The sequence below is a fragment of the Dunckerocampus dactyliophorus genome, chromosome 1, assembly GCF_027744805.1.
Source record: "Dunckerocampus dactyliophorus isolate RoL2022-P2 chromosome 1, RoL_Ddac_1.1, whole genome shotgun sequence".
Classification (NCBI taxonomy): domain Eukaryota; kingdom Metazoa; phylum Chordata; class Actinopteri; order Syngnathiformes; family Syngnathidae; genus Dunckerocampus; species Dunckerocampus dactyliophorus.
In genome coordinates this window covers 28,003,377-28,017,028 of record NC_072819.1, presented here as the reverse complement: position 1 = coordinate 28,017,028, position 13,652 = coordinate 28,003,377, and the positions used below count along the sequence as shown (strand labels likewise).

General features: G+C 38.5%; 1 protein-coding gene across 2 annotated transcripts in view; it reads right to left on the bottom strand.

Annotated features, from left to right (window-relative positions):
• Positions 1-13,652, bottom strand: part of pex14 (peroxisomal biogenesis factor 14) — a 92,634-nt gene that overhangs the window by 39,337 nt on the left and 39,645 nt on the right. For both annotated transcript variants that reach the window (XM_054771336.1, XM_054771345.1), the window contains exons 3-4: positions 11,622-11,706; positions 1,164-1,289 (exon numbers count right to left, since the gene is read on the bottom strand). In XM_054771336.1, coding sequence (XP_054627311.1) covers positions 1,164-1,289; positions 11,622-11,706 — 211 coding nt within the window. The remainder of the gene's footprint in view (positions 1-1,163; positions 1,290-11,621; positions 11,707-13,652) is intronic.

Sequence of the window (13,652 nt, the reverse complement as noted above, 5' to 3'; positions counted from 1 at the left end):
ATTTTGAATCATTCCCCAGCATTCATATAGTAACCACATAAATTTGGGTCTTCATCAACATTATAGCTGCGATAGACTGTGACCTGTCTCACAATACTGTGTTCTGAAAGACGTAGGAGTCCTTGGCATAGGTGGTTGACCCTGAACAAGACTCACTGCATCACATGAGGTCTTCACCTGCCCCCATCTTCCCCTTTAGGACCCTCCATTCTTTTTCTGTCTCTTTCTTTTTCTGTAGCACTTCCACTCTGCCATCTCCCTTTTTTTATTTGGTCACTTAAGCCGGGGAACAGTGGACTCCATCCCCCGGTTTTCCAATCTCCTCTCAAATTTATTGGGTTCAGTGGAGGCCTTCCTGTCCTTCTACCGCATGGAAATAGAGATCAGAGTATCCATTACTTCGACAGAGATGGATGCGGGTCCCCATGCACTGTCCCTATAACAAGGACATCACAGGGAGGTAGCCCTCTCTTTTCGGCATGACCCCCCATACAAGACTCCCGCTCTCACCTCATTATGCAGCTCCCTTATAGCCGTTTTGATATAAAACCCCCCACAATGGACAGAGAGCCGCGAGTCCCCCTAACTACATGGCCATCCCATCAACATCACTTTCATTACAAAACATGAGATGCCGGGGGAGTCAAGGACAGTGTGGTAATAAATGAGGGTGGAATACATCTGGAATCATTGTCATATGGGTTAAGCATTACGCAGACTTCATTCTGCATTGGTAAATCAGTGGACAGCACTCATAACCCCTTGAGGTAATAAAGACACAGGGTGCCTTGTGGGGTCTTGCCAGGGTTGAACCATTTCAAACGCTATGGCAAGGGAAGATGTCATGGACCTGTGCAGTACAATGCCACATTTCCTCGGTCCAAAACCCCTATCAAGGCTAATGTTGCAATATGTGGATTAGTATCCAAAAAGATTCAGCAAATTGTCGAAGGAACTTGAACCCAACTACACTGAGACCAAACAATCCTTCAAGCCTTCAAAAATGCTCAACTCCTGCATATTTCCAAATTGTGTCATTAATATTTATGAATTACAAGGTGAAAACATATAAAGTTGAAAAATGCCCATGCCTAATCGCTTTGCATTATGTTCTGTATAATTATGCACCATTTGTGAAATAAAAAAAGGAATTGTGCACTCACTGTGTGGAACAGTGGCAAGGTGAGAAGAGTCAAGTGGATGTGGAGGCCCGAAAGTTGTCAAAGGCAGGACTTCTTCTGTGGTGCCCGAGCGTTGGATGACCAAGTCGACCTCCTCATTTGTCAACCCTGCAATCAGTTAAGACTTTTAAGAAACTCATGAGGGTTTGGCGACTTATTATACATCTTAATATGAAACATCAAAATGGCACCTTTACTATCATAATGCATACATTAAAACTTTCAATTCTCTCCATTAATCATCAAGAACATATGAGAAAGTCAACTCATTCAATTGCACAAACTGTAAGCCTTAAGAATGTGTTTTCATTTTATAATTTAAAAATTCCTTGGAGAGTTTTAGCTTAAGGGATGTCCATCAAGGGAGACAATGTGCGAAGCTTCCCTCCAATGAAATCTGAAACTCTGCAAGCCTATTAACTGCCACCAAAGGCAAAGAAAATAAGTCTGTCCACTTCTCCTTGTTATATTTCCCATGTGGAAATTTCATACACCCCAGACAGCTAAAATGCATTATTTTAATTTCTTCATTGTAATGTAAATGTATTACATAAATTTGCAAATGCCAATATAATTTAATCTTCAGATCTTTTTAATGATTTTAGTTTTGATTAAATTGCAAAGGGCTCCCTGATGGAGAATCAGAAGGGAGGAGAAAAAAAAATATGAACATCATCTTTTGTTGGAAGAAAGGGACACATCCAGGCTGTGTGTGGCCATTGATGTATGTATAATTTCATCCAAAACTTCAGTCTAGACAAAGAATGACCACTACAACTTGATTAACTTATGATGAACTATGTGACCCGAAATGTTCAAAAGACATATGGTCATGATGAAGCAAAAAATTGCATAGAAGCTTACTTTTCCTTCAGACTGAGCAAATTTACACATAATCAAGTAACACTCCTTCCATCAAGCAATTGGAAAGCTATAATACTTTCAGTTGATGGGTATGCTTTCATGAGCAATCAAAACAGTCAGTGTTAGTATTTTTATTCCCGTCAACAAGAAAAAGTATCCCAAGATACAGTACTGGTATGTCCAGATATGTCTGTGAGAATAGCTTCCACACTGACGTGTGAATGTCAATTCAAGTCAGTGTGTTAAAGCACTCAAATGAATCTGATTTGTATAGTCTGAGCCCTGTCAGTTACCCTAAACCACTATAAACATTTCTATCTTAAAACGTGTAACTTTTTACCTAACCTATTACTAGACCAGGGGACTCCCGAGTCATCTGACCACAGCAGACTACATGGTGGCACACTGCTGAGTGAGATGAGCATGGGGCGGCATGGCTCAGGTGGTAGAGTGGCCTGCTGAATGTTGCAGGTTCGATCCTCCTTCCTCCCATCGTGTCGAAGTGTCCTTGGGCAAGATACTGAACCCACAGTTGCTCCTGAGGCTACATCATCAGTAGGTAAATGTGCTAACAGTCTCAAAGCATTTTGAGTGCCTTGGAGGTGGAAAAGTGCTATACAAGTGAAAGACCGTTTACCCTTTACCATGAGCAAGGATCTCAAATGACAAGAAACAGAAATACTGTAGGCCTTAAATGTTTCCGTTCACCTTGAACTGTAATGTTGAGAAAGAACTTTAATGAATGCACATTGTAATGGATGTTTGTAATGCTTGTGATGCTGGTTTACAGGAAATGAAAGTTGTTTTTTTAATCATATTTTTAAAAAGTAAAATTCCTAATTTCCTGGTCAAAGTACAGCTTGAAAAGTCGTCCTGTTGGTTCTGATCTATTTATAAGTGGGCTGTACACAAAAGCCCAAATGAAAGCACCCTTAGATCCAAAAGAAAAGAGAACAAGGCTTTACATATAAAAGGAAAGACAAAAAAGGGTTTGTGAAATTTATTAGAGGTTCCAAAACCTGTGGAATGACCCCTGGACCCCCATTTCAGATCGACCCATGAGGAGATGAATTTTTAAGACATAAATTACACCTAATGACGACACCATAAAAAAAGAACAATAATGGAAAGCTATTCTGTATTTCATTATACTGTATTATTTGGTCCACCTGATACACGCAGTGCCTGTTTATGAGTCACAGTATTAGCAGATGCTCAGCCAAAGCATTTGCTTTGACCTTGCCATTCTCATTGGGGCATGAAATTACGGTGCTGGCACCTCGATATTACAGCTATAAATACTGTAAACTGCATATCTGGACTACGTTTTCTATTGTCTTTCAACATAAACCTGATCGGTATTTATTTAAAGGAAAACCCATTGCTCGTCAGATTATTTACAGCTCTATTTTCTCAGCCTCATATTCTCCTGGCATTTTTTAAGGGCAAAGAGGCAGTAAGGCTCTTTTATTAAATCAATTTCTCCAATTCTGGCAGTCCTGGACTTTATGGGTCAAGACCTCGGCAAGACAGTCAATTACAAAAATTGCCCACTAAAATATTTTAGGTAAAAGGTGAACATGTTTCCCTTCAGGGGTCCTTGAGAAGAATTAGATTTTGGATAACAGATTTATAAACAAAGATGAATGGCCGAGGTCATGTTAAGTAGAAAGAGGTCATTGGAATATGAAGAAGTGGAGTGTGACATCAACATGTTTAATAAGTTGTGATGGTGCTTCTATATGTACTTTCAGTTTGATACATTTGCTTGAAAATAGTATACAATCTCATAGCGTATTCATTTATGTATTAAAAAAAAAAAGATACTGCTCTCATTTCCCTGCTTTTATCGCCCTACTGATGACAAAGTAGAAAAGACCTCGACTAGGTGGCGCCGTGGAGTAATTTATAACCACATCAATCCCTTTACCTTCTTTGCAGGCCTTGGTCACAGTCATTTTTGTCCGAGAGGTGAGTCACATAACCCCACTTACATATAGCATCCTATTAATACGAGGGATGATGAACCTTATCCTTACCCTTACCTTCATACCAAGCGCAATAATAGACCAACAGCCTACCTATGTTCTCTGTGACCCTCACTCGCTGGCCCTCCATCCAGGGTGAAATCTATTTGCATTATTTTGTCAAGTCAATATCAAATTTGACAGTATAAAAAAAAAAAAGAAATACAGTGGAACCACAACGTCGAACAAAAGCTGTTCCATTACACTGGTTCACTTTATAGTTGTTATAATTCCAAAACAATTTTCTCTGTAGGGAATAATGCAAAGTTAATTCATTCGTTCCAGGCTCAAACTGTCATAAAGTTATACTTTACAGGCAATGTTTTCTTTAACATTTTAAATATTTTTTTTGGAATGAGCGGGTTGTGTTTCAATTGGCATTTTAACTATGATGCATAAAGCTAAATTAAACGAAAACAAAGTAAAAGTAATCACTGGGATGCTTCGATCAGGTTTTTATGCTGCCAATACCAATAGAGATTACCCACAAGTGAAATCGGCCGATACCAATCAAAATTAAAGTATAAATTTAAAAATAAAAAAACATTAAAAAAACATAGCTTTCATAGCTTATTTCAACCCAAACAAAGCAAATATGTTTGTATTACCAGAACATTAACAAAATGCTGGTATCCACAACTCACATTTTGTATTTCTTTCTAGTGTTCTCACATTATTAACTGAAAACCTGAATGAAAAGAAGGCATGCAAACGCCTCGTGGTAGTGGAGGGCTCCCTGGTGACCGCGAGCACCACGTTGGTGACAGCTGGGCTATATGATATGAAAGAGGAACCATAACATTTAGACAAAAACATATTAAAACTTACTTTTTCAAAATCACTGGTGAAACTTAGGAGGATCAGGCGTCTTCTTTAAGGACACTTTGGATGCAAGAGCATAGAGTAGGACGGCAGGCAGTCGTCAAAAAAGTTTCCTCCACCGCAAACGACATCTGGCCATCCAGTCTGACGCATCCAACCACTGTTTGGGCTATCACAGACGCGTGTCCCACGTTTTGGCTAACAAGCCGCCACCTGACCGACAATCACATCGCGAGTCGAAAAAACTCACCACATTCTGCCAAGTGCTTGTCCTCCAAATGCCGCACCAAACTAAAGCTTTTTAAGGTGTGTTTTGCAGGGTGCAAATCTTATATTACTAAAACTTATGTTATTGCTTGTTTTGCCTTTGTGAAGGGAAAGTGGGCGGGAGATGGTCACTATAGGCTGGCTGCAGCAATGAGGGCGGAGCTGATGAGCGAAGGGGATTGGCGTTTAAAAGCAAGTATCGGCATATGTCAATACTGTGCTTTTTCACGGAAATCGGCCGATACTGATCGGTGGCCGATCAATTCGAGCACCTCTAGTAAACACCCTTTCAAGAAACCTGACGACGACATGTAACAGAGGCAACAAAGGCATTACCAGAGCAATACTTTCACCTCGTGATGTTTCATAGGTATGGCTAAAAATTAATACAAGTTCGATGTGTCTAAACACTGAGTACAGTGCTGCAATCGTTATTGTAACATCTTCCCTCTTTCAGTGGCAAAACGTATTTTAGATGTTTCTGCATTTTTTTGGGATGAACACCAATTTGAACAAATTTTGGCCTGTTTACTTTGCTGCATCCCATTCAAGTCAATTACCGTATTTACCGTAACATAACATTTTTGTGACACAGTTAGGCACACAAATTGATGTAGAGCATACCACTTTTTGTTACGAAATACTTTCTAATACGCTTCTGCCTTGGAGACCATGTATCTGTAAGTAATGTGCAACTATAATTATATGACACGTGTGTGGATTGTTGTTTAATTGGGACACAGCTTGAAGATTGTAGCTGTTGTGTCAGCCACTGACTAATTAAGGCCTTGTCCACATGGAAACGTTCCTGGGATCTTTTTTTCAGCACGTTGAAAAAGATTTGTGTTCACACTGAGCCGGATTACTGTAGTAAATAGTTGCATCCAGATGGGAACAGATCACGGGGTGAAAACGATGTAATACACAAGGCACACATACAGTACGTGTGGCGCTGTAAACAGACACACAGACGGAACCTCGTTAGACACTAACTACAGAAGAAGAACAAATGCATGTGCATAAGTCCGTCGTTTTCCACTTTCCAAGGCTCGTCTAGACTTACAACAAAGTGGAATTACATCTGTGAGTCATTTTGTTATACAAGACAATAAAGTATCAGGAGAATGTCAACTGGGGTGAGTCATGCCAGTCCAAATATTGAGATATTATGTTGGCTTGTCGTCATAGCTCACTTCTAGTCACATGACTGTGAAAAATCGGTGACGTCATCATTTTAAAACAGCAGTGCTTTGCTCGTCTACACGGAAACAACAAGCCAGTGTTTTCAGATTTTCCCACTCTGGAGCAGTTCTAAAAAAAATACAGTTTCAGGGCACCAAGAACCCCGTTTCCGTGTGGCTGAAAGGCTGAAACGATAAAATACTTTGCCAAACATTTACATGTGGATAGCCCTTAAATACAAACGCACAATTTTCAGTCTATTGTAATTCATTTGTGAATACAAAAATGAAGTTTTGGTAAAAATATGGCTGTTTGATACATTTCTACACACCAGGATGCGTTCAGGAATCATGTCACATTAAAAGTGTCTTCTTCGAGAACATTCTAACATTTATTAAACAGGTAAGCTTTTATTGTATCCAAATACTGAAAAAAAAAGACTTCTGCAGCTTCTGCAGCATTCTTTTTTTTCTCCCTGCAGGTGTAAACATTGCCACTTCCCTCTGGCTTCGTCGTCTTCTCTTGTGAATTTAACGTTGTTAAGAGCCGCACACTTCTGAAAAATCTTGGTAAATGTGACTTATAGTCCAGTGTGACTTATACCATAATTCCTGACTACTGAGTGCACCTGAATAAGCCTATACCAAATGTGTACATATACTGTATAGGCCGCACTTGTCTTTCAGCTGCAGGTGTCCATGTTGTCGCATGGGATATTTACACAGAAAGACACACTATATACCTTGCAATCCTACGTACACTCGGTCTTCACAGCGTCACTTGTTAGCTCTGATGAGTGAGACACGAGACACTGTTATCATCAACAGTTCAGCAGCTGCCACAGCCCAAGCAGCTGTAGTAATTCTACACTTGTCGGATCAAAACACGATTGCTGCATGACTTCAAAACTTTATATTAGCGTCCACTTCACAAGTCCAATTCACTACTTCTTGAATCTGCACTCTATTATGGGAACTTTTAGTCGTTCTTTTAGCCATAAATTAGCCGGATCATTATTTAAAACGCGGGGTTCAAAGTGTATGAAAAATGTAGCGGCTTATAGTCCATAATTTACAGCATATGTTTTTTCCCCTCTTCACGATGCATTGAGTGATGCAACTTATACTCTGGGGCGACTTATAGCCCGGAAAATACAATGAGTGTAACTGACATAATAAAAATAAAAATGAAAAATGCCATCAAAACATTTTCCAAAACAAATGGTTAGATAAGCTGGGTAAAACTGAAAACCTCAGCTCTGGTTCCTCGGTCAAAATGACATTTGACAAGATGTAAATGTTGTTCACTTTGTCCTCAGGACATTATAATTTTTGGCAATGATGTACCTGTAACTGCTAATTGTTTCGGCTAAACTGTGTTGGCAAATGGGTTTTAAGGCTTTGTAAATGTTAATTGTAGAGGACCGTAGATTGACGCAAAGTGACTGCATCACATTATAGTCCAGTCAGAGTAAAAACCTATTTGATCCCAGCAAGAAACAAAAAGGCAAAACGGTTTAGTTGGAATAGTGTTAAAATGCAATTTATTCCCCAAGTCCTCTGCCAAAGAGAGAAAAAAATGTATCTGGTTTATAGTGCGACTCGTATTACATCAAGGTGACAAACTTTCAATATTTCAGCCAGTTCATTCATTCAAGGACTCGGGGAGGGCAGCTACATATATTGGACTGCATAATTGCCAATTCATACTCAGAATTGACAGTTGAAGGAAAACAGAAAATTATATTTTTCAATGAATATTGAAATAAACCACACTATTAAGATGTCTTTGAATGCGGGGAGATATGACCACAGAGGCATCCTTCAGCGGAGATTAGGGCGCAAATGTGCAGTGAAATAATATGCACGAGCGAGATTATTGTGTAAAGATTCTGCAACATGCAATCAAAGTGGGCCCTATTTTCCCCTTCATCAGCTGTCCAGCGTAAATACTGCCAGCAAGAGGAATCCAATTTAAATTCCACTCTACCGGGAGATGGTATTGTTTCATTTTATGTGTCCTTTGACATTTCTGGCCGTTAATATAAAGTAAAATCCAGATGTATTTACATAAATATGACATTAAACTGTATTAGAAATTAAGACTGACACGTTTGCAATTGGAAGGAGGAGGCTGATTGAGTTTCTCGGTGACATGGTTGAGAGGATGACAAAAAAAGCAACTACAAATATTGGGCCTGGTGCTATTGGGATCTTTGTTCCATTGAATTAAATAGGGGGAAAGTGGTGATGTAAGGCCATGTCCAAATGAATGCGGATATTTAAAAAATGTTTTTGTATGCGTTTGGTCCTCTCATCCACACACAAACTTAAATTTTTGTCCTAGCTAATGGAAAACGTCGGCCAGAGTGGAGATTTTCTAAAACTCCGGCTTTAGTGCTTGTTTGTGGAGGAGTAAAACTGAGCTTTTTGGTTTGTGTCATAACAAATGTGAAACATTATCTAATGTTTTTAACCTTGAAGTTGTTGTACAGGTGTACAGTAAGTTTGAATCCGTGCAGGGTGCAGGCGTTCAAAATAAAACAAAAAAACATTCATGACATTTCCTGGGGTCGTGTAAGTGTGCACTGATTTTAAAGATTATGTACACATCATTGTACATCTAATATGTCACTATGCATTAGAATTTGCAATTAAGTCAGCTGTGGAGGCTTTTTCAGGCATCTGATTGGCCAAAATTCGCATGACAGCCGGTGAATGTGTTTCTATGTGGACAGAGATTTTTTTTAAAAACCCCACAAGTGTGGATGGAGATATTTTTAACACTGGAGTGGGAGAAATGGGCATTTAAAAAAAACAAAAAAAAAACTATGTGTGTGGATGTGGCCTAAGAGAGAACCAAAAAGCAGCTACAGTTCGTATAACACATGGGGGTAGGGAACCTACAACTCGGGAACCAGATCTGGCTCTCAGACATTTCTTCAAAACGAGAAAATTGAGTGCTTTAAATTTTTTCTGCTGACACTTTAAAGTAAAACATTACAGAAATAACAGTGTTAAAAATAATGTTCAAATAATAAAACCTTCGTATTAATTTTAATCCATCCATCCATTTTGAACTGCAATGCGGGTGGCCAGAGCCAATTACAGCTGTCCTTCCGAAATTTTCTGGGTCAGACACCAAAACTCAATAATTATTGGATAATGCGGTAGCCTACCTGGGTAATTGAGATGTCAAAAAGTAAAATTCCCTCCTTTAATCAAATAGTCAGGAAACTAATTCTGCAGAGCCAACCCTTTTGACAAAGAAGATGGCGAAAAAAAAGAAAAATATGGTGTGCGGTGCAAATCCATGCAGCACGAGAAGTCGCATTATTGGAAAACTTCAGTATAACAAGCTTATTAAAAAAAAAAAAATCAGAAGCATATTATATTCTAAAATTGTAGGTTTTGCTTAAAAATGCACGCTTTTAGTTGTATTCAAAGTTCTAAAATAGTATATGGCTCTCACGGAAATACATTCCATGTATTTGGAATGTATTTCCATGTATGTATGTGGCTTTCATGGCTCTCTTAGCCAAAAGGTTCCCGACCCCTGGTATAACAGGTGGTGAGAGTAAAAGTGAGTAGTATTTCATCATTTCATGAAATCATGTTTACTAAATGGCACTAAAGACCAGTAATTACAATACAAATGTTAAAAGATTTTTTATGACAATTCCCTGCATGTGATAAACACTCATCAGAAATTATGGGGACATTGGCATTCAACAAAAACAAAATATGTTGAGTCTGCATGAGGTTTCAGAGTAAGAGCATAACTACAATAAATCAATTTAAGAGGAAATGTGTTTGATTTGTAGTTTTATTGTAGAGTGGCTTAATAGTTATCTGAAAACGGTAATGTACTTTGTGTTTCATTGCTATAGTTTCTCTCATCTTTACAATGTCTTTCCCTGAGATCGATGCCCACATGCAAGTTGAGGCTTCTTGTTCTGATCTACAGTGGAACCAACTTTCCAAAATAAATCTGCATTAAAACATCATACATATTTCATTGACGCAAAGTGCGGTAAGAGCAAACAAGTTTTTTTTGAGTGCAGCAAATAGTTTAAAACAAAGATGAAAGAAAGATGCATGTGTGGTGTAGTGGTCTACATTTGATATAGACAAGCTCTTACTATTATTGTATCTAGGCCTGTCACGATAATCGATAAATACATTAATCAAACGATAAAAAAAACGAGGTCGATAATTTTGACGGCCTCGATAAATTGACACGTGCATTTATGCCTGTTCCTTTCCCTCGTCTCGCTGTACCACACAGGCTGGATGACAAGAGGATTCACTCTGCATGTTTCTGTGCGCATTGGTTCTATAGTAGAATGAACGGAGAGAGTGAACCCTACTGTCAGCCTTTGTTCCAGTACGTGGAGGCGGGGCTACTAGTGAGTGGATACACAGACAGAGTGCTAGCAGTTAGCAAGTTAGCAAGCAAATGCCAAGATGAATAAAGGCACAAAAGTGAAATGTTGCTAAGCTGAATACCACATCTCCAGTATGGATGTGCATCAGAGCCTCAGTCAACGCTGCCTGAGGCCTTTGATTGGTGAAGAAAATATAAAACGAAACAGCGCAAAATGGTGCACGTTCACAGACAGTGTATGTGATGAAGACGCTCACATGTTTTTCCGCAGTGCAACACACACGTAAACAAGATGGCTGCGGCACTCTGTTGTATCTCTAACTACAAAACTTCATAAAGAAAACAGCAACTTTTCACCACAGTTTATTTGTACTAGTGCTTGTGCTTAGCTATTACAAGTTCCACTACCACATTACATTAAACCAGTCTAACTGAGTTTAGAGTAATAATCCTTTTCCAACATTATATTGCACAAATATTGTTAAACCACATGTTAAAAGTAATCAAAATTAATTGCATAAAAAAAACAACAACTGCGAAACCCCTACAGAAAAACCCATTCTGTCAGGTCTGAAATTTACAATAACAGTTAGATTAGGTAAAAGGGTTAAAATGCTGGGAGGCAATATTGATAATTCCATTGAAAAGGCAGAGGGAGTTTGTCAATATTAATTTTCCTGAACCCAAAGGAGCATCCCAACTGGTGTGTCATTTATTCACAGGGCCTGAATCATGCACTCTGAAACTACATCGACCCCTATTAAATCCCCCAGAGCTACATTCACCATTGACCCCATCACCAACTTTACAAAAAACAAATCAGCTGAAGTCTTGGCGTTTAAATATCATATTTACATCTCTCAAAGATGATGACATTGCATTCATTGCATACCTTTTTTCTTCAGGAAGGCTTTTCTGGTGGCCAAAGGACTGTGACGCACTTTTGGATTTTGAAGAAATTTTATAGCTGTAGAAATCTGGGAACACACAAAAGTGATTAAATCATAGTGAGAGGTCCACAGGAAAGTTTGGTTTGGTTTGGTTTTGTTTAGTTTTATTTAAACATGCATGAAGGTTACAATGGAATACATCTCATGAATCATCCTTTCACAGTTCTACATGTCAAAAAGGAGTAGCAAGAAGCAAAGCCTATTTAATCCTACCCCCATCCATTCCACATCTTGTACAGTACATATTATTAATCACTTCCTGCATTCCATGTCATATTGTTATATAATAATTAGTGTAATAATAAATAATAAAAATAAAAAAACGGCATGACAGAAGAATCACTGTAATGATCAAGACTCTTCTGCCTTGTATTTAGCAAACATCAACTGCTTGTGAATTTCAAAGTGACTTTCAAAAGTTCAGAGTGTCAGTAGACAAAAGTATTTGTTATAAGTAGAAAGGAAAACATAAAAGGATAATGGCTATTGCTAATAATGTAGAGAAAGCCCACCTGACTACTTTCAAGCCACTGCAAATGGAGAGAATGACCAAATCAGCAGTTATAAAATTAGCCCATCAAGAGTGCCGGACAAATGGAGTATAGAGCTTAATTTGCTATTACCCTCTTAAAGACAAACTTCCATTCTTAAGTGCCCGGCAAAAGAAAATCTATACTTAATGCAGAGGTGATCATTTGTATCTAACAACTTTAGAATGCTAGGCTGAAAATCTCTGTAATCCTTTCAGTTAAAACCCACCATGATCAAATCATGCAGTCTAAAGGTTGTAATGACTTGGAACATTAATGCACTAGAAAGTTAAATCGCAACAGAACATCAAAAGTTTTAAGTGCACTGCTTTCATCGATTCTATTATGTTTTCCTTTGAGATGAACTTTAATTTTCCATCCTCATATGCATTTCCAAGAATTGCGAGGTGGGGGGCGGGGGAACTGTCGGTCAAATGGCATTAAACAATACATTTGAAGTGTGCGTCATGAGGAGGAGCCTTGGAAATAGATAAATATGTAAGAATAGAAAAAAGGGAAATAACTGGAGGGGAGGGTTTAGATGACTTATTATCAAACCTGTGGTCCCCGTGATTCAATTGTAGAAGTCATCCCCCTAATAGGTTGAAAGGTTTTGAATACTCTTCGTTTCTTTTAGTGTTGAAAGATACAAAATGATTGAGCGCCCTGCCAGTGGTAATTCATTTTAGATAATGCATTGCATATACTATGAACCCATTTCAATCCAAAAGAATTGCAGTTTCAACTTGTCCAGTGGGTTGGTTGTGTAGTGTGCTTTATTTCTGTGACACACAAAAGACTATCATGTCAAATCAAATTCATCGGTCTTATTGAAGTGTATTTGACTTTTCATTAGTGTGCACAGTCTGCAATTAAGGTGAAACAAAATTAAATATACTCTATTCTAAGTAAGTGCATAAAAATATCTCCACACATGCAACAGAGGTTTTCTCATCCTTAATACTACAGTGGAACTTGTTTATGTCAATGCCGTTCATACTGGCTGACTGACATTGACATGAGCAGTTATCGACATAACCGAAACTGAAAATAGCCATTGCTTGCATATTTACTTTTGACTTTCGCCAGAGACATAAGGAGAATGGTTGGTGATAGACTTCTGACCCTACGGCAGTTTGTTGGCATTGTTTTCCTCCACTGGTGCATATTTTTATTTTGATTCTTCTGTTTTCATGTGATATGTTATATTCTTAACTAATAAAGCTACTACAGGATACTACAACCACATGTTGACATAAACGGACAGATTTTTCAGAGAAATTACCCTATTGGGTCTCAGATTTTATGTTGACATTAGCAGTCAACCATGAATGTCAATGTCGGCTTAAGCGGACACTCTTTAGTAACAAGAAGTACACGGTGGACCGGAACTTGGTGACTTGGTAGACAAGGCCGACTTACAATAAATGGGTTCCACTATAT